The 26,134-nt window shown below is 38.1% G+C and overlaps 1 protein-coding gene across 1 annotated transcript in view; it reads right to left on the bottom strand.

Moving 5' to 3' along the window:
• Nucleotides 1-16,709: 16,709 nt before the first annotated feature.
• Nucleotides 16,710-26,134, bottom strand: part of CHIC2 (cysteine rich hydrophobic domain 2) — a 31,803-nt gene continuing 22,378 nt past the window's right edge. The window contains exon 6 of the mRNA XM_035323767.1: nucleotides 16,710-23,888. Coding sequence (XP_035179658.1) covers nucleotides 23,838-23,888 — 51 coding nt within the window. The 3' untranslated portion in view covers nucleotides 16,710-23,837. The remainder of the gene's footprint in view (nucleotides 23,889-26,134) is intronic.

Below are 26,134 nucleotides of genomic sequence, written 5' to 3'. Positions count from 1 at the left end.
GTAAAATTTCCTTCTGGAAAATAAATAAAATGAAAAAAAAAAATGTTTTACTTAATTAAATCAGTAACTTCTATGCCAAGTAGAGGATCACCTTTCTGAAATTATTCATGTAATAAAATACAGAAATAGTCATAAAAGTAGGTGCAAACCTTTTCCCCCTCCAGAACAACCATGCAGCTCCATGTCTTGTTGCCTCATGAATTTTCCTGAGTAATGTTACATTTTCTTCTGTGCATCCTGAGACGGTGGAGAGTGAATATAAAGAGGCACCCATGTCACTGCCTGTGCAGGTGGAAAACTCAGATTTTAACCTGTATTATAAAGGGACTGAACCTTATTCAAATTACAAGCTCAATGTAGGAAAGATGTGGTGATGCTGTTAGAGCAGCAGCCAGTGCACTGCTTAGATCCCTAACTGGAGACTGATGCTGCTTTCTGGTGAGGCGGCATCCCCGAGGACTGACCCTAACCAACGCCAACGCCATCCTCTACTCGGAGTCACTCTTTGCTGCTTTCTCATCCAGTGACCCTCATCTCTCCCTCTCAATCTGCTTTTGCAATTGCATATAAAATGGATGCTGGTTCCCTTCTAAAGCTGCTAAAAATCAAAATCTTTAGTTCTGAAGCTGCTTAGGGAGAAAAATCATGGCAACTGCAATCCTGGATGTCCTTCCATTAGCTGTAGATGGCTTTCCAACACACAACTCACTTCATGCTACTAGGGAGGAAACATCTGTTTCTCTTCGCTCAACCAAGTTTTCCTTATAAAGCAGTCCTCAGTATGCAGTGCTGGGTCAGTTTGGACATAGACTAGCAGATGAGATATTTTTAATGTATTATATAAGTTGGAAGTGAATTATACTGGAATAGCTTCAGGAGGTCCACCTAGAAATGGTTCTCTTGACACACATGGAAGTACTTTATTTCAAAAATAGAAGAATCTGAGTACATTTGCACAGGCCTTTTTTTGTTTGTTTGTTCTTTTTTTTCTTTTTCTTTTTCTTTTTTTTTAAGGCCTTTGTCTGTAATATTCCCAAGTAGGGTTTACTTAAGAATTACTCACTGCTCAGATGCATAATGTGCTTGAGAGCACAATTGCTCTTGTTTTGATATTGGAGATTAATTCCCTTTTCTCCCCAGTGGTGAATTTGCCTAACATACACAGAGGCACAAGTCTGGAGAAAGGAAGCCTTTTACTTCAAGCTGTGCAATTCACGCAGATGCGTGGACAGTAGGTGAGAAGTTGCACTAGTTATCTCTGTGGATTACTTTACCCGGTGCTTATAGGTAAGAGTAGTATATAATCACTACTTTTTGCAGTACTGACACTTGTTGGGTAAAGTTTCAAAGAGGGTAAAAAAAAATAAGACCATTAGAACATACTTTGAATAGTAATTTTTATTACCTTAAACTAGGTAGAATCTTTTATAATAATCAACTGAAAAAGAAACTTGAGTGCTAAATAATGCTGTGATATCAGTATATGGCAGTGAAAGTAATATCGTGTATACACTAACTTGTATAAATGGCCATGTTGTTATGTTGAAATGACCCAGAAATGAAAGCATTTCTTTCATAGATTTCTTTCATTTAAAAAACAAACAAACAAAAAGTAATTTACTTACTGAAGAATTCATTTTCCTTTATCTCTTTAAGTACCACACAAATTATTGAAAAGCAGCAAGTTCACACACAGTGACTAATGATGCTACCAGATCACATTCACAATTATTTGGGGAAAATCAATGCATGCTCTCAGGGATGTGAAAGCTGAAAAGATGGCATCCTAAAAGCAGGTGATAACTCTTTCAGGTGGTAAGATACCTGCCCACCCTGCCAGTTAGAGCACTTCTGGACCAAAGTAGAAAGTCAGGCAGTTGTCATTTCCAGAAATGCTTCAGCTTACACAAGTGCTGCTCCTGGAAAAGCTCCTGGTACAAAATGGTATTGATAAATCGGTGCAACAAATGACAGAATTCATTATCTTCAATATCATATTTGTGTTCTATTGTGGAAAAAAAGGGGCAAAAGAGCAAAAAAAATTATAGTCACAAGCTACTTAGAATTTCTTCAGAAATTATTGCTTCCTAAGACCAGATAAGTCCACACACAGAAAAGTGACCGTAACCAGTTAAAGTCAATACAAGTGTTTGTCAATACAAGTGTACCTCCCTCGGTACATGGGATGCATTTCCTAGCAGTGCAGCAGAACTCCATACAAGTGGCTGTCATAAGTGAGTTTGCGCAAGAGAAAGATGGTCTTATAGTTAAAGGTACTGAATATTGCCCCAAATACTGGATTTTACTTCTACTCTAGAGTCCTGACATGAAACAAGATTACACACTAAACAACAAAGTATTTTTAGAAGTGTTCTGAGCAAGGGTGAAAGAGAAATTTAACAGTATGCAACTGTAAGTCATGAGAGAGCACCATTGCAGCTATACCAAATTATGGCCATATAGGCAATTCTAGCTTCTGACTCCTTGATCTTTCAACTCACGTTTTATGCAACGTAAACCACATTGACTATCAGGCAGTAATTAACACTGTTTTATTCAGTTTCTTATTTATTCAGATTTGTATTTATTTATTCAGAAGTTATTCAGATTCAATTGCTTCTTTGCATCTCTACATTGTGACCAAAAGCTTGCTAAAGCAAATTGAGCTGATGAGAAAGTTTGCAAGTTAACCTCCTAAATGAGCATGCCATGTGTGCCTAATTACTAATTAGCCTATACACCTGATGATAAAACCCAGCCCTTAGTCTGTGCCTTTAGTATATTCTGCAGATAGGAAGAATCCCTTCCTGCTCTCTGTGAAAGAAGTGATGCTCAGCACTGAGGTATTTCCACCTTGTCACCTTCAGGGAGACAATCATGGCTTTGCCAGTAGTGGGCTTGGGGGCAGTGGGAAGACAAGTGATAGGGGAGAAGGGAGGGGGTTTTAAGCTGTCAGTGTCATAGTTGGGCAGTCTGTCTGTGGTTAGTTACTTATAGGCTGGGGGTGTCTGCTGGAAGAAGAAAAGAAAAAGTGTGTTATCATAGCTGAAGATAGTGAATTTGGATGTGTGTGCTAGCTGTGGTTTCTTTGGGAAACATCAGCAGGGCCTGGTGATAGTCATGCCTGCAGAAAGTCACTCTGGAGGTGGATCTGCATATTTTGTTTATTCCGCCTGCTTCTTCCAAGGCACCCTGTAGATAGGGGGATAAGAAAAGATCAGAGGATTTTTTTTTCTACCTGCCCTTTATCTTCTCAGTACACTACCATATATCTGTAGTTGCCATGTGTATTGCTAATACTGGAGCTTAGAAGAAAGGGAATGCCTTAAGATGAAAGGAATTGCTTAGCAAAGTATTACGGATGTTATTTTTCTCATCTGTCTCTTGGTTAGGTGCAGGGAGTGACTTTGCCTGAATAATGACCTATTCGCAAATTTGTCACTGGAAATATCTCTTGTACCGAGAACATTTATACATTAGTACATATACTTCTATAGGGTAGCTGACCAAGTCATTGTAAAACCACTGCAAGTTCCCAGTACTATAATCTGTTCAGGACCATATATGTACATAACAGTGCAATTCCCCTTTAAAAAAAAAAAAAAAAAAAAATGAAAAGCATTTTTCCCTTTTATTTCATGAAAAGTTTGTGGACAAGTCTGCAGGCCCCTTATTCTCCATCAGTGGTAAGTATGCATTCAGCATCTTTGCTGTGGATACGCTTTCACAAGGAGAATTAATCTTAAAGAGTCATTTAACAAAGCAAATGACATGAAGGTGTTCTCTTAAGGGAGAAGACAAGTAATTTCCTGTTCCAAATAAAACAAATGGGGAAAAATAATATCATGGCCAAGAGACAGAAAAAATCAAATCTCAGTTTGTGTGCATGATTCACAATCCATTCTTAGAGTGATGAATGAAGCAGCATACTTCCCAATGTATAAGTCCTTCCTTCACGTACTTGGTTTTGCATCATTTGTAGAGTCAAAACAATTAAATAGTACTTCACCCTCATGCTCCCTGTAGGAATTCAGATGCTCAAGTAACTCTATCCTTTCTGGAACACATTAGTTTCTCAATAGGTAAGCAGGAATTAAAGACACTGAGTAATTTAGGAAGCAATGCAATACCTGAATGGGATGTATGGCCATGATTTGAAAAATAAATTCTACTTTTCCATCCAAAACCATTTTCTTGATATTGCAGGAGTTAAAGGAGACATCTCCAAAGGCAAACATCTCACAGTAATTATGTAGTGCTTACTAGGAAGACAAAGCTAAAGATCATATGAACTCTAATGGGTAACTTTCCCATCTTTTATCTCTACAGAGGATTCCTCATTTCCACTAGGCAAGGAAAGAATATCCATCTGCTAGTATGTCCTATAGATGCACTCTGTAATTGATGCTCTTTAACTAAAATCATCTGTATAGTACATTTTACAAAGAGACAGGGAAGTACATGCAAATGTGACCAAGTGTCTTCATTTAGAACGGCACTGCCAAACATGGGTCATTCAGTCCTTTATGGAAGAAGATGAACTTAGGAGATCTATTTTCCATTCTTTGGCTTGATACAGCTGTTAGTACTGTTGCTAAAAGCCGGTATTCACCTTTGAAGATAAGCTGCCCACATGTCTTTCTGGGGGAAGCCAGATGGTCGCAGTGCACCACTGATGCACAACTGCAGTGTTAGTATAGGCAGAGTGGAACTAATGAGTGGAAGTGTGGGTGGGATGCTCAATGGCTTAAACATTTGTTTCTTTTTTTTTCTTTAGATGATGCTGGTGGTCTATGCAGGCTCGTAACCTCTAAGTTCAATTAAGGTTGTAGGTGGAAGATTCACACTTTTTTTTCTTAATGTGTGGATGCTAATGAGAGCTTGCCTCCCACTGTATCATACATCACCATCGGATGTGATGTACTCATAAATAAATAAATCATATATAAGTTTAGGTTTTTGTACTTCACACAATGGTAAAAACAAGCTAAGGTTTCTCATACAGTTACAATTAATATTTTTATAGCTGGTTTATAGGTTAAGTGCTGGTCTTTCCCAGAAAGCATTGCAAAACATCCTTTAACAAGGATATATGGAATATTGATTCAATGCAGTCCCACATTTAAAACTTAAAAGCTATATCTTAGTGGTTAGCTTGGCAGTGCAATTATGAAATAACCCTGCTATCCTTGGAACATTACAGTTTTGTATTTGATTTTAGCTGCAATTGCTGCTTCAACTCTTTTTTTTTTTTTTTTTTTTTTTTTCCTAAGCAATGTTATTGTGCTTAATGAGACCTTCCTAAAGATGTTGTCAACAGCCTGAGAGACAGCAATAGTAGAAGGAAGGAAAGAGCTCTCCAGGGAGGGTGAAAGTACAGAACCCCAGCAGTGAAATAAGTGAATAAGAGCCCAAACAACACTGTCATTTTCTGTCAGAGGCAGGCCAAAACTGACTCTTCCAAAGAAAACAAACCCAACCTTTCTGTTCCTCTAGCCTGTTCTGCTTTTTCTATACAAAATCTGATCATTGTTACCCAATGCTTCGTGAAGACAAAGTCATCTATACCCTCAGTAGAGGTCCATTAATTCTATGAAATCAAGAGGTCTCCTTCTGAGTGTTTTTGAAACCTATATAATTCTGTCTTAAACACTTTATAACTTTAGTCATCTTTTCACCTCAGCACTTCAAGACAGCACCCCACAAACTAACAGTTGAAATATGTAAATAAAAATACTTATTTAGGAGGCACTTTGGGATCATTAACGTTTCATTTATTCTGCTAAAAAATAAACTATAACTAAAGGCGCACACCATTCAGTTTTCAAGGTATTTTGTACTCTTCCCTTATTTCTCTTCTAAGCAATGTCAACACTAAGAAAAAGTAGGGGAGTTAGCCTGACTTCCTAGAGCAAACCATGCACAGTCACAGTACATCTACCTTGGCTTACGGCCTGAACCACAAGGATTATATTCTTCATTGCCACTCAAAACTTCTAGCTTATGCTTTCCAGAGTTAAATTCCTGAGTTAGACCCCATAGTTCCTGCTGAAAATAATCTAACACATTGTAAAGGGAGAGCTAAGAGTACCTGAATGGGACTTGCAGCCGCCGGCACTCTGACCAGGCAGAAACATGGTGGGAATACCAGAGGGAGGAGTGTGGTTGCAATTCAGCCCTCTCTGCGGCACCAGCTCTTCCGCGCAGCTTGAGCTCACCTCCCCTCTCTGAGGCTGAGGCTCACAGCCTGGAAATCCTTCTCTGGACACTGGCACCTGCTCTGAGCAACATTTGTCATTCAAAGTTTGGCAGAAGTAGTGCAGCAGGATGCAGTTCTTTCCTCCCCTAAGGGACGTAGATTCAGTCTTATGGTATAAGCCGGTTTCTGAAAAGTAGTTCTCCACTTTGATTCCACTCTCTTGGCATGCAAGTCCACCTTCCATGTACAGAACTTGACTTATCAGAGCTGAGGTTGTCTCCTATCTGCCCTTTACCTTGCCTCTACCCACGCAAGTGGAGCACAGAGTGAGCCTGGTTCCCTTGGTCACTTTTTATTGCCTCTGGCCCCAAAAATGAACTTCATCATTTTGTGTGGTTCGACTACTGCAGTAATGGCATTACTAGCACTATCAATTAGTAAACTGCTAGTAATGTTAGTCTTTTTTCTGTGGACATTTTTTTTTTATTCAATATGAAGAATATGGCAAAAGCCTATCTTACATGAGCATCAACTCCATTTTGCCATTTGTTTTTAACTTGGCAGCAAGAATACCTTCCAAACCATTGATAGGAAGGGGAAAGTAACTCTTTAATCCAACAAAAAAATATATATTTTCCTAAAATTTTGGTCTCAAATGTACAGTACTGAAATGCTGGACATTTAATAAGGTGTGTACAAAATCAAAACATCTTTGTCTTAGTTTGGACAACATAAACAGCTACAAATCACTGCAGTGAAGCACTCATCATTCAGACTCTCTATGGAGCACCAGTATGGACCAGCAGAGAAATCCAGGTGTCACTGTCAATTGGGAAGCCTCCTGCCCACACCTCCTACGTGTACGACGTTTCCCAATAACCACAGGGGCCAACAGGTCTGTTCATGCAGGTGATGGCCTCTCCTACACCCATTCACAAGGTGTAGGCTCTGAGGTCAGAAAAGCAGCACAGCGTGAAAACCTGAGATACAACTGTGAGATTCCACATTATTTCGTACGATTTCTGGTAAAGTTTCTAATTTTTAGGTGAAAAACTTAATCAAACAAATCCTTATGGGATCTGTTGATGAAGATATCAAAAGTGTTACAGCATGAATAATTTCCATCCTGAGAAGCTAAGCAACATTCAGCATTAGTTATTCTGTGTATTCATTTGTTCCCTGGCATGCAACTAGGTTAGAGTCTTAATCATGACATATCTATAACCAAGCATCAGGCTTACCTTTAGTCAATTAAACAAAGCAAAATTAGACATCTATTAAAATCTACAGCCCTTCTATGGCATTTCGAAGTCATGTTATTTATGATAATTAGCAGCTGTGAAAGCGAAGTCCCCACACACAATTGCAGAAGGCATCTTTCTTGGCAATTGTTCATAAGAGGAGAATCTGGAGTCAGCGCGGGACCGAATGTGAACGCGGAGCCGCACAGCAGCCTGCTTGTGTGCCTCTGCCCCGGGGAAGGGTGGGCACAGAGCTGGGTCTTAAACCAGGACCCGTGAGTGGAGCCAAGATGCTGAAAGCCATCATTATAAAGCCTGAGACAAAATGAAACAACAACAACTAACAGTTGGGTAACCTTCTTTGAAGTGGATGTGCTCCTCTTTTACTGTTTTCTGAATCTTCTTAATTTTGATTGGCTTTAGATGTGAAAGCAATTGGCAGACAGTCAAAGTCAGTTTAAAACTGATGAAGTACAATCAGTCTGTTCATGGGACTCTTGGAAAAGAAAATAATGATCTTTCAGACAAAAATGTTCTGAGGAAGCTAAGCTACCATGTCAACACATAAGAAAGCAAACAGTGGTACTGAAATGGCTGGAGCAAACAGTATTTTAAAAAGGGTTTTGTCCTGGAGGAGCTGTGGCTAATGTAGAGGGCTCTGTACTTGGTGATCTTCAGGATAGTCTTTTGTGCTTCCAGGACAAGCTGGCAGTACAGCAAGGCCCAGGGGTCATACTTGATTTGTAGAAATCACATTATTCCAGAGGTGTGACCTGAAAAACGGCACTTCATGACAGGAAGGAATGGCATGCCCTGTACTGATCCAAGAACTAAAAACCTCAGCCTCATGGAGCATGGTCTAAAAAGACACCCCCAAAAAAGAGCTCACAAAACACTCATGAGGTAGCTGTGACCTGTGGATAAATTCAAGAAGGTACGTGTAATAGTGGCACCTTGCGTAGACGGGTTTGGGATATATGGTTGCATCTCCTCAGCAAATCTAAGCCTCTTTATGGAGTATCTGTCAGATAATATGTAAATTCTGGACTAAAAATGCCAGTAATGGCTTTCTGTTCCTTCAATGACAAAAAGTGTGGTTACAGGTAGTGTAAAAAGTGTGCCAATTTTTTCTTTCTGGTCAGTCAAGCAACAGATCACATGGGCACCGGCCAGTGTGCGTAGGTAAAGGCTCACCTTCTTCTATGTGGGGAAGAAGAAGCAGGAGCTGGATTAAGTGGAGAACCTATTCTTATGGGTTTATGGGATGTCTGCTAGAGTAATTTGGGGCAGGGGAGGGAGGGCAGTGGGCAGCGTGCCTACGTGGGTGTATGTGTGTGGGGGGGTGGAGATGGGGAGGGGATGGAAAATCTGTAACTAATAGGCACCTTTTCATCTTTCTCACTGTTTTCTTTCCAGTGGTGCCTAGATAGGGGACAAATCTTCCCATAAACAGTAATCCTTTAGAAAGTGCTCAAGTACTGCTATTACTTAACTTCCTGATTAGTAGCAGTCGCCACCTGCTACTTCTGCTCCTCATTGTCCAGCATAATGGAAGTGTTCTTTTCCCTGGCTGTGAAAAGGTAATGGGAGGGGAGTCCCTCTTCTCTGCTTTGGCAAAAAGAGCAACAGGCCCTCCTTTTCTCCCGTAACTAATCCCAGACCATGCTTAACCAAGAAAATAAAATTCTACTTCTGTTGACAAATAGCTGGAGAAGGCAGATTATGAATGCTAAAATAAAATTTAAAAATAAAAAATGGGGGGAATCATTCTGATCTCTTTGAACTAAATTAAGGGTTCCTGCTGCAGGGCTTTTTTATTGCCTGACCATGGCTTTGAGATCCCAGAAAGCACTAAGGAAGGGCAATATAATCAATATTTTTGACACCTTAGACATGCAAAGACTTCTGTTTTCTTCAAAATTTAATAGCTGAAGCTGCCAAGAGAGCTGCACATGTTGCCTTGAAAGACAGCTGTTAAAATAGTCTCCTTTGATCAAAATTCTTCCATGTTTATAGCTAGAGCAAGACAAAGTATTATAGGATTTTCTTAGCATGGACTGAAAATCATAAAAAGAATGATACTTGCAAGACCTGAAAACTGCATTTGTCATGAGCGGGCATAACTTTTGAAACATCAGTTAAAAGGAGACAACCCGTGAATAGACCACAAGGATTTTCAGACTTTCTATTTCCCTGAAGTCCTCTTTTGTTTTACACCGAGAGCGGTGGTGTCCCTTCCTAGAGAAGCACAGGCAGGCAGTAGATTAGTCCTTATTTAGATGGTAAGTTCCAGCCTATTTGAATTGAATTAAGCATTCTCCTTCCTTCTGTGGGATTTGTCATAAATCTTGAGTAAATATACTTAGCGCAATCTCAAAGACTGAAGTTTTGATTTCTCAGAGGGCTCAAACCTTTAAGCCTTAAAACTTTTCTTGTTTAAGAGAGATAAAGCAAAAGAATCTACTTGTCAAAACAAACACAGTGAAAAAAAAACCCTCGCTACAGCCCTAGACATTATCTCAATGGGAAGTGGCACTCATTCGAGGCTTTTCGGTAGCATTCTTTGCCCAGGAGTGAAATCTATTATAGGAATTAGTACTGCCCCTTAAAATGGTAGCATCACTAAGAAGCAACTGAATCCATCTCTCTTTCCCTCTGTTTTCCTATCCATTCTCCTTCTTCCAAACAGTATTCAAAGGTTTCTTCAAAGGTCTTCATCCTATCTTTGTTGCCATGGTCTCTCACAGAGTTGAATCAACATCTTCAAAACTAATGCCTGCTCTAAATGCATTGTTGTTGGGATGCTGAGTCAGTTCTCTGCTGACTAGGGAGAAAGAAAAAGGATCTTTGAAAATCAGTTTTAACATTCAACTAACCTGAATGGGGAAAAACAAGACATCTATACGCTGCTAGAAAGAAGCAAAACTTCCCAGGGCTGGGATGCCTTGCATTTTGGGAAGAAAACCAAATTGTCCTGAGTTTTTTGTGTCAGCTATGCTGGTTTTTTTTCCTCTTTCATTTTATTCATACTGGACCTGAGAAAGACAATTACTTCTCAGAAGGAGGAGGAAAAAAAAAAAAAAAAAAAAAACAGATCCTGTTGATTAGCACACACACCAAACTAAATCCTTGCTGTGGGGGTGACAGAGGATGCTTGGTATGCATTAGCTGTGACAGGCAGGGCTAGCTTTGGCACACTTGAAATGAGTAGGGGGAAATTTTGAAGAAGCGTCCTTATTTCTAAGGGAACTAACAGGACATTTTGCTTGTAGTCAGGTTTTCTTTTTGCCTCTCTTGTGTAACTGCTTGCACTTTCTTTCAAACAAGGCCCATCTCTAAGACGAGTATTTGTACAGTGCATAGAAAAATAAGCTTGCTATCCTAATTTGAACTTTTCAGCTTTACTGTATAAATAAGAACACCTATTTGCCATGTAAATGAGAGCACCAGATGCTTCATACTTAAGTGTAAGAAGAGACAAGATCTTTGACACAAGCTTGGTTGCATCAACTTTAAATTGTTTTTAGCTGCCTGCTCTCAATTTTTTAAAATCCTTTGAACATCTGTCCTTAGCCAGTGGTCTGGCATGGCATACTAAATTCTGTATATTTGTTCATTATTCCTAGGGGAGGAATTTGCATGAAAATTCTGTTGGTCTAATTATGTGCCTCGGCTAAAGAAACTATTCATCTGTCTACAGCAGACTTCACCTTCGCAAAACAGATGATGACTTTGCCAGAGACTTTCTGGACATTGTAGCAACTGAAGGTTTTACAGCCTGTTTGTAATATGGGTCATAAATTGAATTGAAGGGGGAAAAAAATTCAAAAGTGCTTAGATCCTTACAGTGCTTTAAAAAACAGCCCTTCATCCTCCAGGAAAATCACACTTTAATGGGAAAGTTGTTTGCAGCAGCTTAGGGTGGGTAAAATGCCTCCTCTCCTTCACTCTGCTACTCTGTCTCCCCATGTCAGGGAATTCAGGTAGTGAACTAGGAAAAGCTTGAGAAGGATCTGAAGACACAGCGGAAGAGTGCGTTCTGGGTCTTGATCTCGGGGATGGATGGGACGTTGAATAGCTGAAGCGTACCAGGGTGACAGGACACAGAAAGGAGAAGATGGAGCAAGAGCTTTTCCTATAACTTTTAAAAAAATAATAAATAAATAAAAGCATGTGTGAAGTACATTCATTAATTGGGAACAGTAATTTTTCATCCTGTAGGATGAAGGTGGACACACTGAAATGGAAATGGTAACCATGGAATTTTCTGTTTTCAAAGCTGTTCACGTTTTACAAGATTTAAAGATCTAAAGAAATCTGGATGCAAACTGTATATCATGTGTATACTGTTGCACATTTTTTGCCCTTTTCTGTGACCACCTCACCTTTTTCCCCGTGTTTTTAATTCACCTAACTCTCCCCATTTCACCTATAAATTCCTTCTTACCTTACCTTTGTAATTTCCTTTCAGAATTCTTTTTCCTACGCAGTTTGTCTTCCCTTGCTCATAATCCACTGATTTTCATTAAATTTTAATTTTCATGTTCTCCTAAATTCCACCCTCCCAAAACTTTCTTAATCCCCCTTTCTAGTCTGCTCTTGACTTTAGTCTATGTTACCATTGCTTATGCACTGTTGCTGGGGCTTCCAAGGCCTTTTTAGCTTTCTTCAATTTATTGCCACTCTGATGAGCCATATCAACCCATCAGTCCTGTATCTCAATCTACCATGTACCATTAATTAAACTATCTCTAACTGATCTCCTTTTTGGATACCAGTCCATCTGCATTGATCTTTTGACTTTCCACCTCTTGGATTCTTCCAGGCTCCTTTATTTATTGCCCAACAAGCGTTTCTTCTGCTGAGCAAATTCTCTGAGCCACAGCTCTTCACATGTTTCATTATCCTTGTCCTAAATGGGCTGCCCTTTTCCTGCCCTCTGAGAACAGCCCAAATCTCCTTCCTTCCCATGTCATCAGATATCATGATGAAAGGAATTAAATGGAGAATGGTCTCCTCTCCACTTGCCCACCTGGCCTTCCCCTGAGCTCTCCCTTCCTTGCAGCTCGTAGCCTTTCTGAGAAGATATGCCGGAGCCTGCACCATGGCGGTGGGTTTTCCCACCCTGTGGGGAGCACTAGAAGAGGGGGATGAGCTCTATTCCTCCTTGTCCTTACCACATGGTTGCCTCTATTCTCTTCCCCTTCATGGGGAGATCCATGACTGCTGTAGCACCACCTTTGGGGATGTGGACCCCATTCGGAGAGCTCCCCGACATGTCATGCAAGCCAGCAGGAGTGTCTGCCTCTGCTCAGGAAGGGCTAAGAACCAGAATAGCAAGGGTATTTCAGGTCAGGCCTGAGGCGAATTAGCAGACAAGTTGTGAAGCTTACACAACATGTGGCCACATTATGTGTGGCTCTAGTCAGCACTAATAGCCTGTCATTGAGCTCCATGTTTAAACAATTTGAGCAAACAGCAAACACAGAAGATGGGAGGGGGGAAAGGCCTTCGAGGAATGAGAAAGATTGGACTGCTCAGTATAGTTGGCAAGCAAATATTGCAGTGGTGAGGACAGCAGAGTAACTGCTGGACAGGCAGAGGTGTGCTTGAGTTCATACCATGCAAAAGTAACATAATGCAAAACTAAAAATACAAAAAGTCGTCGTCCTGTTTTAAAATTCACTCAGCCAGTGATTTTTAGAGTTGCATAGGAAATTGATTGTTGGTTTAGGCCATGCCCCATCATGTGAATTATCTGAGAGAAAAAAAATATGGTTTTGGTTTAGCAGCAACAAAACCAAAATGGGGGGAAGGAAGAAAAAGAAAAACAAGTTTTAGTGGCAACAAAGAGTAAAACTCAACCACATCCATGTAAATAACATTGATACTAGTGTTGGGAAGTAAATATAAAAACATTTTAAAATAGAAGAACTTAGAAACTGTATTCCATTGTTTAGTATGAAAATAATAGGCTTTCTAGCCAGTACTATTAAAGAATGTATTTAATCCAGTGCAGAATTGGCTATGAAACCATCCACTCTACCATGGGAATGCTTAGCTCAGTATCTGGTAGGTTGCCAGCCATTTAAAATGTTTTTGTGTTGGTTTAATGATTGTTCCCATGAGCACTGATGGTAAGGGTTGACATTAATTAAAATACTAAGTCATCAGAGCTTGCATTGTGGGGAGAGGGAGAATGGGCTGGATCCAATTGTCTTCAAGGTTTCTTTGGCCTTCCACGTTTTTCTCTTAGATGCATCATACATGCCAAGTATCCTCTTAGCTGAGGTATAACAATGTAAACAGACTGTCTCTGCAAATATAAAGTAATCTTTTTAGGTTTTCCACACACTCTCATTTAACTGATTAGAGGACACTCATTAAAATCAGCTAATCATGTAATGTGGCTGTGTTCTGAATGCTAAACAAAATGCCTAAATGAAAGAGGATTTTAAAACATTGTCTGCCTCTCTTAATTTATTTCTACTGTATACTCAATGGCATACAATACAGTAGGAATGCTGGGCCCTATCCTCATTAACCTCAAAACTCATTATCTCATATAAAAACCAGCCCTTTACATAGAGTGTGTTGGAAAAGGTACGAAGAAAAAGGATATGAAAGACAATGTGTTTGGGTACAGGCTCTTGAAAAGCTACAAAGGATTTCACTTAGAACTGTGACACTAATATAGAACAGCACAAAATTGCAAGATGCATTGTTAAAATAATACTCGCTGAATTTGGATAGAATAGCTCTCCTGATGTCACTCATTCATTTCATTAACTATCCCAGATCCAGATCTTCAAAGGCAAACAAACACAAGTAAGTCCCTAAATACCTGGACTCCTCAAAAGGCCATAGGCAGTGGCTGAGGCTGAGCTCTTCTGCCGCCACCCTAGGATGGATTCAGCAGCCCTAAAGGCTCATCTCACAGGCAACGGTTTACTGCTGCTACAGGGGCTATGAGTGTACAGGGTAAGTTCATACTACACAAATATGATCAACAGTCTGACAGTGACGAGCTCTGTGGAGCAATATCAAAAATAAAAGCAAGCCAAGCCCCTGTAAACACAAATGGACATTTTCCCAGTAAGCAACATACAGCAAGGGTAAGTAACCCTTTCTACTGCAATGCCTGTTACTTTGGATGAGAAGTCAGGCCATCCTAGGACTTTGGGTCTCCTCCCTACATCGGAGGAAAAGCAAAGCCTCAAAGAGTTGCCTAAAACTGCTTTCGCAGCTCAGCCACGGGCAGAAGGGATGGGGCTCCCAGAGCTTCCCTGTGACTGTGTAGGTGCTGTGTTGTAGGAGCCCTCACATCTGAATGCTTGCAGTGCGACCACCGTCCATTTGGCAAGCACAGATATCACCCAGCCAAGGCCCCTTCACCTGAGCCAGGTGGGGAGCAGGGGCTGAAGATTTCCACAACAGCAAACCCTGCAGGATGGGAACACTCTGGCTTTTGGGTGTGAATCTTCTCCAGTCTCCCCATGTAGGGCTACAAGGTCTGAGAGGCCTTCATGAGCTTGTCCACACAACATGGAAGAGTGAGAGCAGCTGTGGGAGGCTGTGTCTGTGCACGTGAGGGCAGGCAGCCTGACATTCCCCTGGAGCTGGTCTTCTTGGTCTTCTGGGGAGCCATCTATGAAACCAAGGGAAACTTGTCTTTGGGGAAGGGTAAGTAGCTTTGCTTTCTTTCCAATTCACTTTTTACGTTAAAATCCAGCCCCTTCCCCACCACGCATTTTCATTGAAGGCGGCTGCTCTGCACGGAGCAGGAGAGGGGGCTGCTGTGTCTCCAACAGGTCGGGGCCCCATCGGCAGGCCAGGGCTGGGGGGCTCGGGCTTTGGGGCTTTGTGGCCACCGGCAGCCCCGTCGTGGTCGGAAGCGTCGGGGTAATCCGGGGAGCCATCCGCAGCGAGTGGGTGGTCTGCGGGACGGAGGCGCGGGCTCTCCCCGCGGCCCCGGCTGCCGGCCTGAGCCAGCTCCTGCAGCTGGGCCGAAGGCGGCCCGCAGACCGCTCTCGGCACATTTCTTCATTTCTCACTTGAGTGCCCTTCTTTAGTTCCCTTTCAACTGCCCACTTTATATCGGCTTCATTACACCACCGCTCCATTTGTAATGTAAATCGGGAAACTCAGGGAAGTTTTTCTTTTGGCCTTGTCTACGGAAGAATACCGAGAGGTATTCAAAACGTATTAACACAAATCAATGGCACCAATAAAAGCAAAATCTCCTTAGCAACATAATCTTGATTGCAAAAGGAGAACTGAGAGCATTTAGCAGAACAGTGGCCCACATGGAATACGCATTTGTCTAGAAGAATGCAGCACAAAGCCTAAAAGAGAGATGCTGAAAAAATCCAAAATTAACTCACACTGAACAGTTACTCTTTTTTTCAAAAGTACACAATTGGCTACATTAAATCTATCGTGCGCTTTTCTGCTCAGCAACATTGTATCATACCGCTTTGCAAGCCCAAATTACAACAGCCGGAATGCTTCACAGCCCCGAGGAGCAGCACCCCTCCCCGCGCGCACGCACGTCTTGCATGTGTGCACGCACAAAATACATACACGCAGACACGCACAGGTATCGCACACAGGCACTTCGTAAAAGATTTCTATGCTCGAGTAGCCAAAAAGCTGTAAAATCTTCCACATACAGGAAAAAGAAGCTGGCTTGTTAAAAACGACCCCGGTTTTGGAGCCCCAGAGAGCGCAGGACGAGTTTTGTTCAGAAGGTTCAGGTTAACTCACGGTTCGTATCTGACAGTCATACAAATACCTGAATACGTGGATGGGAATGATTCCTCTGGGAACAAACGAGTTGGTTAGTATATATTATATTGAGAGTACTAGTATATTAAAAAAAATGTGTACGAACAGCTTCAACATTACTGCCCAATAACACTAATATCTATAATAAATCCTACTGGCATTAGTAGCTTGAAAAGCTTAAAGAACTCCAAATGCAGACTTAAGAAAAAGCTAGTTTGAAACACTTGAGGTAGTCAATCCTCTAAGTCTAGTAACTCTAGTCCTATAGTCACCTAAATTACCCCAAACCATTCTCCTCCCACTTCCCCCCCCCCCCCTTTTTTTTTTTTCTTCTAAATCAGACAAACATTGACTGGAAATTAGAAGAAAACTAATTAGAAGAGAACTGAATTACAAGGCAGAAGTTTCTGGGGTTTTTCATCCCCCATCTGGGTTATTTTCCCCCCAAATACTGCAGAGGCGAAAAACAGTAAGGCTTAGTAGACAGGTTAACAAATATTTTATTAGTTTGTAATACATACAACTTAAGAAACGCTTTAAAAAATTATATTGGAGTCCATTCCAATTCTGGGTCAGGTCAGAAAAAACAACGCTGATGTATTAAATAATATTCTATAATTCAACAATAGATTAACTTCAGTAATTTAGCAGACATGGTTAAATAGTCTTAAATATGTGTATTTACAACTGTGCAGCCTTAAAAAAAAAAAAAAAAAAAAAAAAAAAAAGTCCTTTTCTTTCTATCTTCTCTCTCCAAAGCCCTGTGAACACAGTACTGGCCTCTAAGCTTTCGGACTCTCACCCGGACTTAAAATGTTTGAAGAGGAATGTTACAATATTGGAAATCGCAGCAACCCTATCTTTCTAACCTCTTTATTAGAAGGAATCCTCAGTAGGCATAATTACCATCAAGTCTATAATAAATAGCAGCTTTTTTTTTTTTTTTTAATATCCAGTTCCATGTTAAATTATTGCTTATGCATTTTCTGCTTGAAATGGATTTTTAGCATAGATACAAAATATTGTTTTTTTAAAGTTTGCCATCCTGAAAGATAACATCCCGTAAGTGACTTATTTGCTGTTACTGCTTTGTATGTTTAACACGTTTTTCCTAAGCACATACAGTCTTACGCAGTTCTCTGCAAACTCTTAAAGCAAGATGAATTACATAGGGTTGATTTAGCACACAACATTTAGGCACTGTTTTTGTCATTTATTGTTCCTTTTTACGTTTGGAATTAGTTTCGTATTCTCACTGCCATATTCAGTTTTCTACTGAAACAAGAATCAAGTTACACATTTCAAATCTCTAACTACTCTGTGTTCCTTGCTACCTCACTGAACCCAACTGCTCACTGGCAATACTAACAAATATGTACACTGCATATCCTAACAAGTTAGGAAGCCTGCTGCAAGCACAGAACGGAGAAAAACATTCAGAGTGGAAGAGCAAGATGCTATGTTGATAAAATGAATCAGTTTAAACACACAGCCACTAAAAATATCATTTATATTGCATCAGGATATCTGACTTTATTTTTTATTTTTATTTATTTTTTTTTTTTTTTTACTATTTCTAACCATGATTTTAAAAATGGATTCACAAACCTAAAACGCTGTAATGGAAAAAAAAATCTTCAGCTAATTATGAAGTCTAATTTTCAACATGAGGCAAAAAAACTTTTAATGGTAAAGTTATAAACGAGGAAAAAAAAGTGTGCTTCAATAAACATTATAAGATTTATTATCTGCCCACCAAAAGTGAGCATTTGTCAATGGTTCCCTTCTCCTGAAAGTTAAAACTAACTACAAAGGTCTATTTTACTTACCTGAAATTAAATTATCCTAACTGGATCATACTCCTGGCCCTCAGATATACTCTCATATGACAGGAGCTGTCTGGGGAAGTCAAAAATTTTCTTTGGAAACAATTAGCCATGTATTACAGGTTCCAGCCTACGAGAAGACTGGTCTGTACTCACTGCACAGCTCTCATCAGCAATTCCTTTTTGGTCTGGATATTTTAAACTAAAAGACGCTGAGTTAAGGATGCTTACCTCCGTATCTGTGTAATAGCAGAAGTCTATCAATTAGGGCATAACCAAAAGAAATGGATAACACACTTGTTATAATAAAAATACAATAGAAATGAAGACACTTTAATTACCAAAATGGATAGCTAGCCTTTACTTAACTTTAATTATTCAATACCCTTTCATAGGTTTCAAAACCATTTTCCATCACACTCAGAGAATTTCACACCTAATCCTTGAGTTCAGTCTTCTGGGTGTTGCTTCTCCTAATTTCTACATTTCATCCCACTAAATCTTTCCTAACGGGCTGTTGAATTCTCAAGAGTCAAGCATTTATGAATCTTTTTCAAGAAAATAAGTCTTAATGAAATATTAATGAGCTAAATGAACCAGAAGATTTTTTAAAAGGACATCTACCATAAAAACAATAACATTTAGTTAATAGATGTATTATCCAAATGTTATGTGGCAGAAATACACACATCAGCACAGTGTAAAGAAACAGTTTCAGGCAAGGACTCCCTCTTTAAAATTTGCAAAAATACTTTCTAATTTAATAACGCTGACCGAAACATCAGTGTGCAATCAGATTCAGTTTAAAAAATTAATGAACTACAGAACAGTGTTACCAATAAAATAAGTGGAATGAATGCCTAACTAATGAAGAATAAATGCAGGTCGTTTTCTGCAGTGAAAGGGTTTGCTTCTTGAGCATTTCTCCCCCTGAAACTTTTCTACTTCCCTAAGAATGATAGTTTTCTCATTACCAGTATCCCGATTCGTCCAACCGGCAGAGAGGACTTTATATAAAGAACAAACACAGGAAGGAAGAAGGTAGCACCGTTAGAAATAATCACTCTATCCAAATCGGAGGGGAAAAAAAAGCATCATTTATCTTTATCCAACATAGTTAGACATTCAGCAGCCTAATAATACAGGGTAAAGAGAGCTCTCATGGCTGTATATTGATAACATTCGTAATGGTCATGCATATTACAATCAGAAGTTTCCTACGATGCCGTTTGCAAAATACGCCTTCATGCAGATAGGCATTCAGCTCATTAACTCCATGTTCATATTTCCTATTAGTCCCTGAGAAGTTAATATTTCTACCTACCATATGGCTATTAAAGGCATTATAACCATCATTACACTTGGCTGTTTGTGATGGAAATGCAATGGGGCTTTAGGGAGGAGCAGCACAGAAATTACAGCAAATTAGTGGTGATGAATGCAGGTCTTATTCCTAAAATGCTTTCTTTTTGTAAGCAAAGTAGCTGAAGAGCAACACAAATTATTTTAGTCACAGATACAACACTAGCCAGTGCCTCCTACCCTTCTTTAATAAGTCACTACTGTGAATCCAAGACATTTGGGGTTCTGAGACCTCTCTAATTGAGCATTTCCTTTACATAAAATCATCTGGATTTTGACCTAATGTAGGGTCATCATGATCCTTCTTTTAATTACTCAACAGCAGCGCTTATAGAACTTAAAAGAACCAGGGATTTTCTTTGCTTAACAAGTCTTTTGCCTCTTCAGCTAAAGTGATCTCTTTAAATTGTTCAGAATTCAAATGCTGTTTTTTTTTTTTTTTTTTTTTTTTTTTTTTTTTTTGTGGACAATTTGCATTATTGCCAGCTGCTCAAAAAAACAAGCTGGGGCTCCCAAAACAAGGGGGCTGATTTAAAATTAAGACTTTGGGGTGGAGGCTGGGAGGAGTGAATAAAGACAAGTTCTTTTTCTTTGCCTTCTGGCTTCTGAACATTTACAGATTGCGTTTTAAAGCTCTCCTGTATAGCCTTCAGAGCTAGATAAAATGACTTTTAGAAAAATAAAAACTGACTTAAGCAAGCATATAACTTTTAAACACCATGGTCTTGAGATTTAGAAAAAAAAGGTAAGTATCGTTTAAGAAAAGAATTTACAGATTTTAATTTAAGTCTAAGTACTGTAATTTTTTTATTTTTTTTAAACAATGTACTCTACGTGGCTTTGAATATCATGGGAAATTTTGGATTTGCCACAGACATTTTTGGATTTACATACATAGTTTATTAAAATGACTTACTGAGCTATTACAAAAAATAACCTATCTTTACAAGCATTTTAATTTCTGGTGAAATTTGCTAATCCCAGTATAAACTTCACATCATAGCTATTTAACGATGGATAGACTCTACAGAATTCTTCATAGAGGGTCAGAAGGGAAACCTTTCTCCTTCACAACTTATTTCTAGCTATCACTAAGAGAATAATCTTGATTACAGAAAGCAAGAGATCTTTATTGACCAGTTGGAGGCCACTATATCTACAAACAATTATTAGCTTTCACGGGGAGTTATTGATGCCTCTACCATTAGTTTTTCAGGCTAAAGGTGACATAGTTAGCAATGATCATTTGTGAAATGATTAATATCAAGTGGCTCTCTCTCACTATTCAAGGAAATTGGAAATAGATAAGATTATTTATAGGAACTGCTACATTACTAGAAGCTGAACAGATTAGACTAACGTAATAATGACTTTAGCAAAGATCAGTCTACATCTTAGAAGTCCTACTATAACTTCTGGCCTGCTCAAACCATTGCAACTTCATCCTTTGCCAGTTGGACAAGAGAAGTAGTATCTTCTTACTGGTACAATAAATAACAAGATTTAAATATTTTAGAAACAACAAAGGAATAAATCCTGTTGACTGCTGCAGGCACTAAATAGATGTTTTATTAAATTTTTGCTATGATCAATTTCTATTGTTATAAGTACTGAATTGAAAGGAATTGTGTTAAAATGTTTTAATGCATTCTTACCAGACAAGTGTACTACCTCAGCAGGAGAATAGCACTTCTGAGCAAAATTCAACCACATATAAATCCACTTTCTCAGGTCTTCTGGTAATATTTTAAACCAGAGACATTGTTTTAATAAAATATCAGAAATACTTTAAGCGGCAACTTGTCTGTCTGCCTTACTGTGGGATTTAGGCTTTTATTTGTTCAAAGCCCTACTTTGGACCCCTATAACAGAATTCTCAGAGAGTAAGCCATAGTGAAAATACAGAAATGCCTGTTAACCAAGTACGTAACAATAGATAGACCTATAGTAGAAGAGTTCTTATATAGCATTAGTGCTTATGTAGAAGTTTTGCTAACGAGATGCTCTTTGTAAATCGTTAAGCCACACTTTATCCATTGCATTGGTTTCAGCACACATCACACTCAAATTAACTTTAAAATAAGCAGGTTTGGGTGCTGCTGGCAAGGTAGTCACTGAGTCACAGAATGTAGTATGGGAAGACTGGGTAGTAAATTAAGGTCATTAGCTAATGCTGAACTCATCGCTGCTATGAGCATCTCATAAGCCATACCCAACCTATCCCTCTGCAGTAAAGAGCTACCAGTAAAAAACTGCATCCATGAAACAAACCTATCTATACAGCCAACTGAGAATTTTGATAATAAAGTCTAGGTGTAGTATATTCAATATTCATTCTATTGAAAACGGAGACTTGAAGAGATCAATATATATTTCTGGTCGCCAGTTATTACTTCTGTTCAGTTCCAACATCTCCCCTGCACCTCCAACCTCCAGAACCTCAGCTGCCATCAACTTTAGGCTTCTGTCCTCCTTCACAGGCTGAAATTGGTCCGAGATTATAACTAATAGTGGGTAAAGGAGTGCTGCAGACCCAGATCTGTGCTAAAGAGGCTGAAATCAATTTAAAAAAAAAAAATTGTAACTAGTTACTTTGGAGAGAAACCATTGTGGGCCCCAGTAGACCAACGCAGCACAAGACAGATATTTGTTAATTAAAAATCATATTCATTCAGGTCAAAAAAACACACTTGTAGGCTTGTTGAAAAGCATAGTTGAGCTATTTTCAAAGTAAATAGCAGGAATCCACAGACAAAAACTGAGCAAAGGATGTTTTCTGGGAGCAGATACAGAGGGCATGGATTTAAGAAAATTTAAAACTTTCTAGACCACTCCCACTATCAAACATATAATACTCACTAGAGAATATTTTACAGAGAATAAATATTTTGAAGACATAGAAAAATAGTTCACAGCATCAAGGTACCTGTAATATATTACCTTGAAATAAAACTTGTGTTTAAAAGATTAAAAAGAGAAAATTATTCTTGTAGTGGTATCAACTTTTCATTCATACAAATATTAAGCAGAGTATATCTGTTTTTCATATATTCACATTATTGCTTGCTACCACAACTGTACAAGGAAGATATTCATAGCTTACGTAAGTGTTCATGTACAGTAATTTTAGATACATAAAGCAAACCTTAAAATATGATGGAGTAGCAATTTAAAAAAGAGCTGTGTGTGAAGATATGTACAATTAAGATACAAGCAGAAGAAATAAAATACAACTGGCCTGACCCAAGCATACATCATATATCCAGTTAAAAAAAAAAAAAAAAAAAGTCTTTATACTTGTGCAGAAAGTAAGCTTTGTAAACCAAAAGCATAGAATGAGCAGAAGCAAGGGTGCAGCAACTAATTACCTCACACATTTAGATTTACACTGTTGTCCAGTGTACTCTGCTTTGATTACTTTTGATACATGGCACCTGCATTTGTATCTGGAACTGGACTGGTCAAGACTTCTTCAGTAACTTTCTTCTGCTTCTGTGGCTTTAAAAATAAGAAACAACCCTGAAAGGTCCTCTTGGACAATACGTTTTAGCAAAACAAGTCCTTCTGTACCCTTATATATTGTATCTGGTAAACAGTAGGAATAGAGCTGATACATGGCATTAGCCTGAATTAAAACAGCTACATTATAAACTGCAATACTTATATATTGTTGAGATCTTGAGTGCTACTAATCAGACACATGCAACTCTCTGTGTTTTTTCTAGACTGAGTAAAATAATTCTATTTTGCTTTTTTTTTCTTAAATTTAAGTTAGAACTTCTTCAGAACCAGCTGACATGACTTCTTCAGGAAAAGCACTGAGATTTCTAATGCAATGGCATTTGGGTTCCAGAAAGTACATTTTCAAAAAAAAAAAAAAAATCATCTCTTTCTTTTGTTGGAAGAGGCTAGGCAATAACCCAAAAAGAAATAAAAATATTTACAACTGACTAGTCAGTGACAAAAGTTTAGGTAGATCTTAGAAGGTACTTCAGCACAAACTAATAATTCAAAGGACTTACATGATGTACAATCAATCAGTTGTGTCATTTTGGGTTAAAAAAAAATACCTGCTCACTTGTAGAACATTTTCAGCTGTGTATTTATAGTAGTATATATATGTACACACGCGCACGCACACATAAAAGACTCTTTGAAAATCAGGATACATTAACAAACAGAAGTAGGAAAAGTAATAACTTAAGTAGTAACATTTGCATGAAATGACTTTGCACATTTTGACCAAATGCACTTAGAACATGCTGTTATTAAAACAAACAAACAAAAAAACAAAGAAAAAAAAGAATGGAAACACCACAAGAGTCTGTAGAACCAATGCTATGTCACCACCAGGAGAGCACCAAGCAAGGCACCATTGGAAAGACAACATACTTGAGTAAGTCTCTATAAATAAATCATATGCTAATCTGGTCGAAAAATCGGTGTCTTTGGTAAAAATTCTATAAGGATGACCTGTATAAAAAGAAAAGAAAAGAAATATATATTATTTGAGAGATGGCAACCATCCTACTTGTCACAATGATAATTTTTATTTATATACTTATTTATTTTTTAAGTACATTAAGTTGTAATGACAATCACAATACTTTCCTCAGGTAGAAAAGTCATGTTAGAATTATTTTCAGACAGAAACCCAAAACTCGTAAAAAATCAAATGGAATTGACAAAGTTTGCCTACTAATACTGAACACATCTAAACAGACTGAAAGAACCTACTACATAAGTGTTCTTTAACAAAAATGATTAGGAACATGTTATTAAAGAGATAAATATATTAATTCAAAAAACGCAAAGCAAAATGCATCCAAAGTTAATTTTCAATTATATGTGCAATTTCCTTTATTTCAAATTTGATTCTGCTTAATATAAGATTCTAAAATCATTTTTATACTTCAAAAATTCATATAGAAAGGGATCTCAACTACTACAAATGTAGTTGCATATCAAACAAGTCTTCAAGTAGTTAACAATAAACTTGATTAGTGTTTCTAAATGATTATGCCTCAGGTCCCAGTTCAAGTTTTAACTATATTTTGCAGAACTACATAGATCTGTTAGCATAGACATAAACTCAAGAATGTAACCCAAGTAGTTACCCCGGGTTTACATTTAAATAGAAATCTTAAAGAAAACGTTCACATGTACATTTTCACAGCATACAGTTTCTTTCTTTAGAGACAGATTACCAAAACAGCAGCATGAGAGTATTAATAAAAATATTAATAAATAGAATTAAAAAAATAAAGAAAATAATATTTTCATCTGGTAGCTTAACTAAGGATTTTTTTATTTACTCGTACGGGGAGCTTGAGTTTCTGCAAAGTTAAAAGAACTTTAAATATTTTTGATTGAACAAGAACGCAACTTGTCTTTTAGAGAATAAGTGCTTCTATCTGTGATAGCATACTGAACATGAGAAAAGAAAAAACATCTCATTTTATTTCTGAGGCCAACGCTTTTGAAATAATGAATGCTGAAACCACGTCTATAAGTCTGTTTTTAGAGATACTCAGAAGTGGCTTGATTTTCAGCAGGGATGCAAACTGCTCAAAATCCATTGATTGCTGACACAAGTTGACCACTGGATGCTTCACAGCTACCAGCACATCCGATATTCAGGCAAGATTTCAAAAAGGGAGCAAGAAGAAAAGCTGGAAGTCTGTGTTTCTACCAAGAGAGTAAAGCCACCTTATATACAATTTAGCATCTCTGACAGTGGACGGAGATCCTCAGGTGGACAAAGAACCATACTTTGCATACAGGGGCCTAATTGAAAGCACTTTGAAAAAATTGAGGCTAAGAGTTTATTAATTCAAATTAAATCATGACATTAAGGGCAGTTTTAAAGAGACTAGCAAGTTAGTTAACTGAAAATGAGGAAATGGTGTAGGGGAGTCTATTAAAACAATTCTCATTAAATACATGCAGAGATTGCATATTAGATGTTTCACAAATTGAAAATAAAGTCTCAGATCTTTATCCTGTAAAGCTGCATGTCCATGCTTACACAGTATTAATGCAAATAGTTCAACTAATTTTAAATTGTATTTAACAGAATGAATGAGCCAGAGTAAACTAGCATTGTATGTTTTTTTTGCTTGTTTGTTTTTTTTGTTTGGTTAATTTGTTTTTGTTGTTGTTGTTTTGTTTTAAATTCTGCAAAACACTGGATGTGACAATGTCTTTAGAAAAAGATGATTTTCAGTGAGATATTTAGGTGAGATATTCATTTAGGTGAAGTTCAAATCTACTTTCCAAAGTTTGATGTATGCTGTTTGTAGTGTCTTATCATACATCTAAATTAACAAGTTTTGTAGAAAAGGTGATAAAAAGTGTCTACTTATTCAGTGAGCTGAATAGAGCTATTCTGTACAAAAAGGCATTTAAAAATCTTTTGTTTCAGGCTAGAATTAAGACCTAACATAGAAACAAGGAAAAAAAGGAAAGGCTAAAAGGAAAAGATCATTTTAATTTAATTTCCTACTACTTAATCAGTTTTTAAAATCAATTTTACATGCATGATACCTTTGTTGTTTCAAAGAATAGACAACTTTTCATACAATGAAAAATCACAGATAAGTTGGAACTAATATAGCAGATATTTCTCAAAGATTAGTCTTTATTTTTACAAAGTTAACCCTTCCTGTCTCCTACTTCCTAGACGGTTTGCAAAAATTCTGCAAATTCTAATGTTTCTT

This window comes from Oxyura jamaicensis, chromosome 4, assembly GCF_011077185.1.
Source record: "Oxyura jamaicensis isolate SHBP4307 breed ruddy duck chromosome 4, BPBGC_Ojam_1.0, whole genome shotgun sequence".
NCBI lineage: Eukaryota > Metazoa > Chordata > Aves > Anseriformes > Anatidae > Oxyura > Oxyura jamaicensis.
The sequence above is the reverse complement of the archived record's forward strand: the minus strand, read 5'-3'. Positions and strand labels throughout refer to the sequence as shown.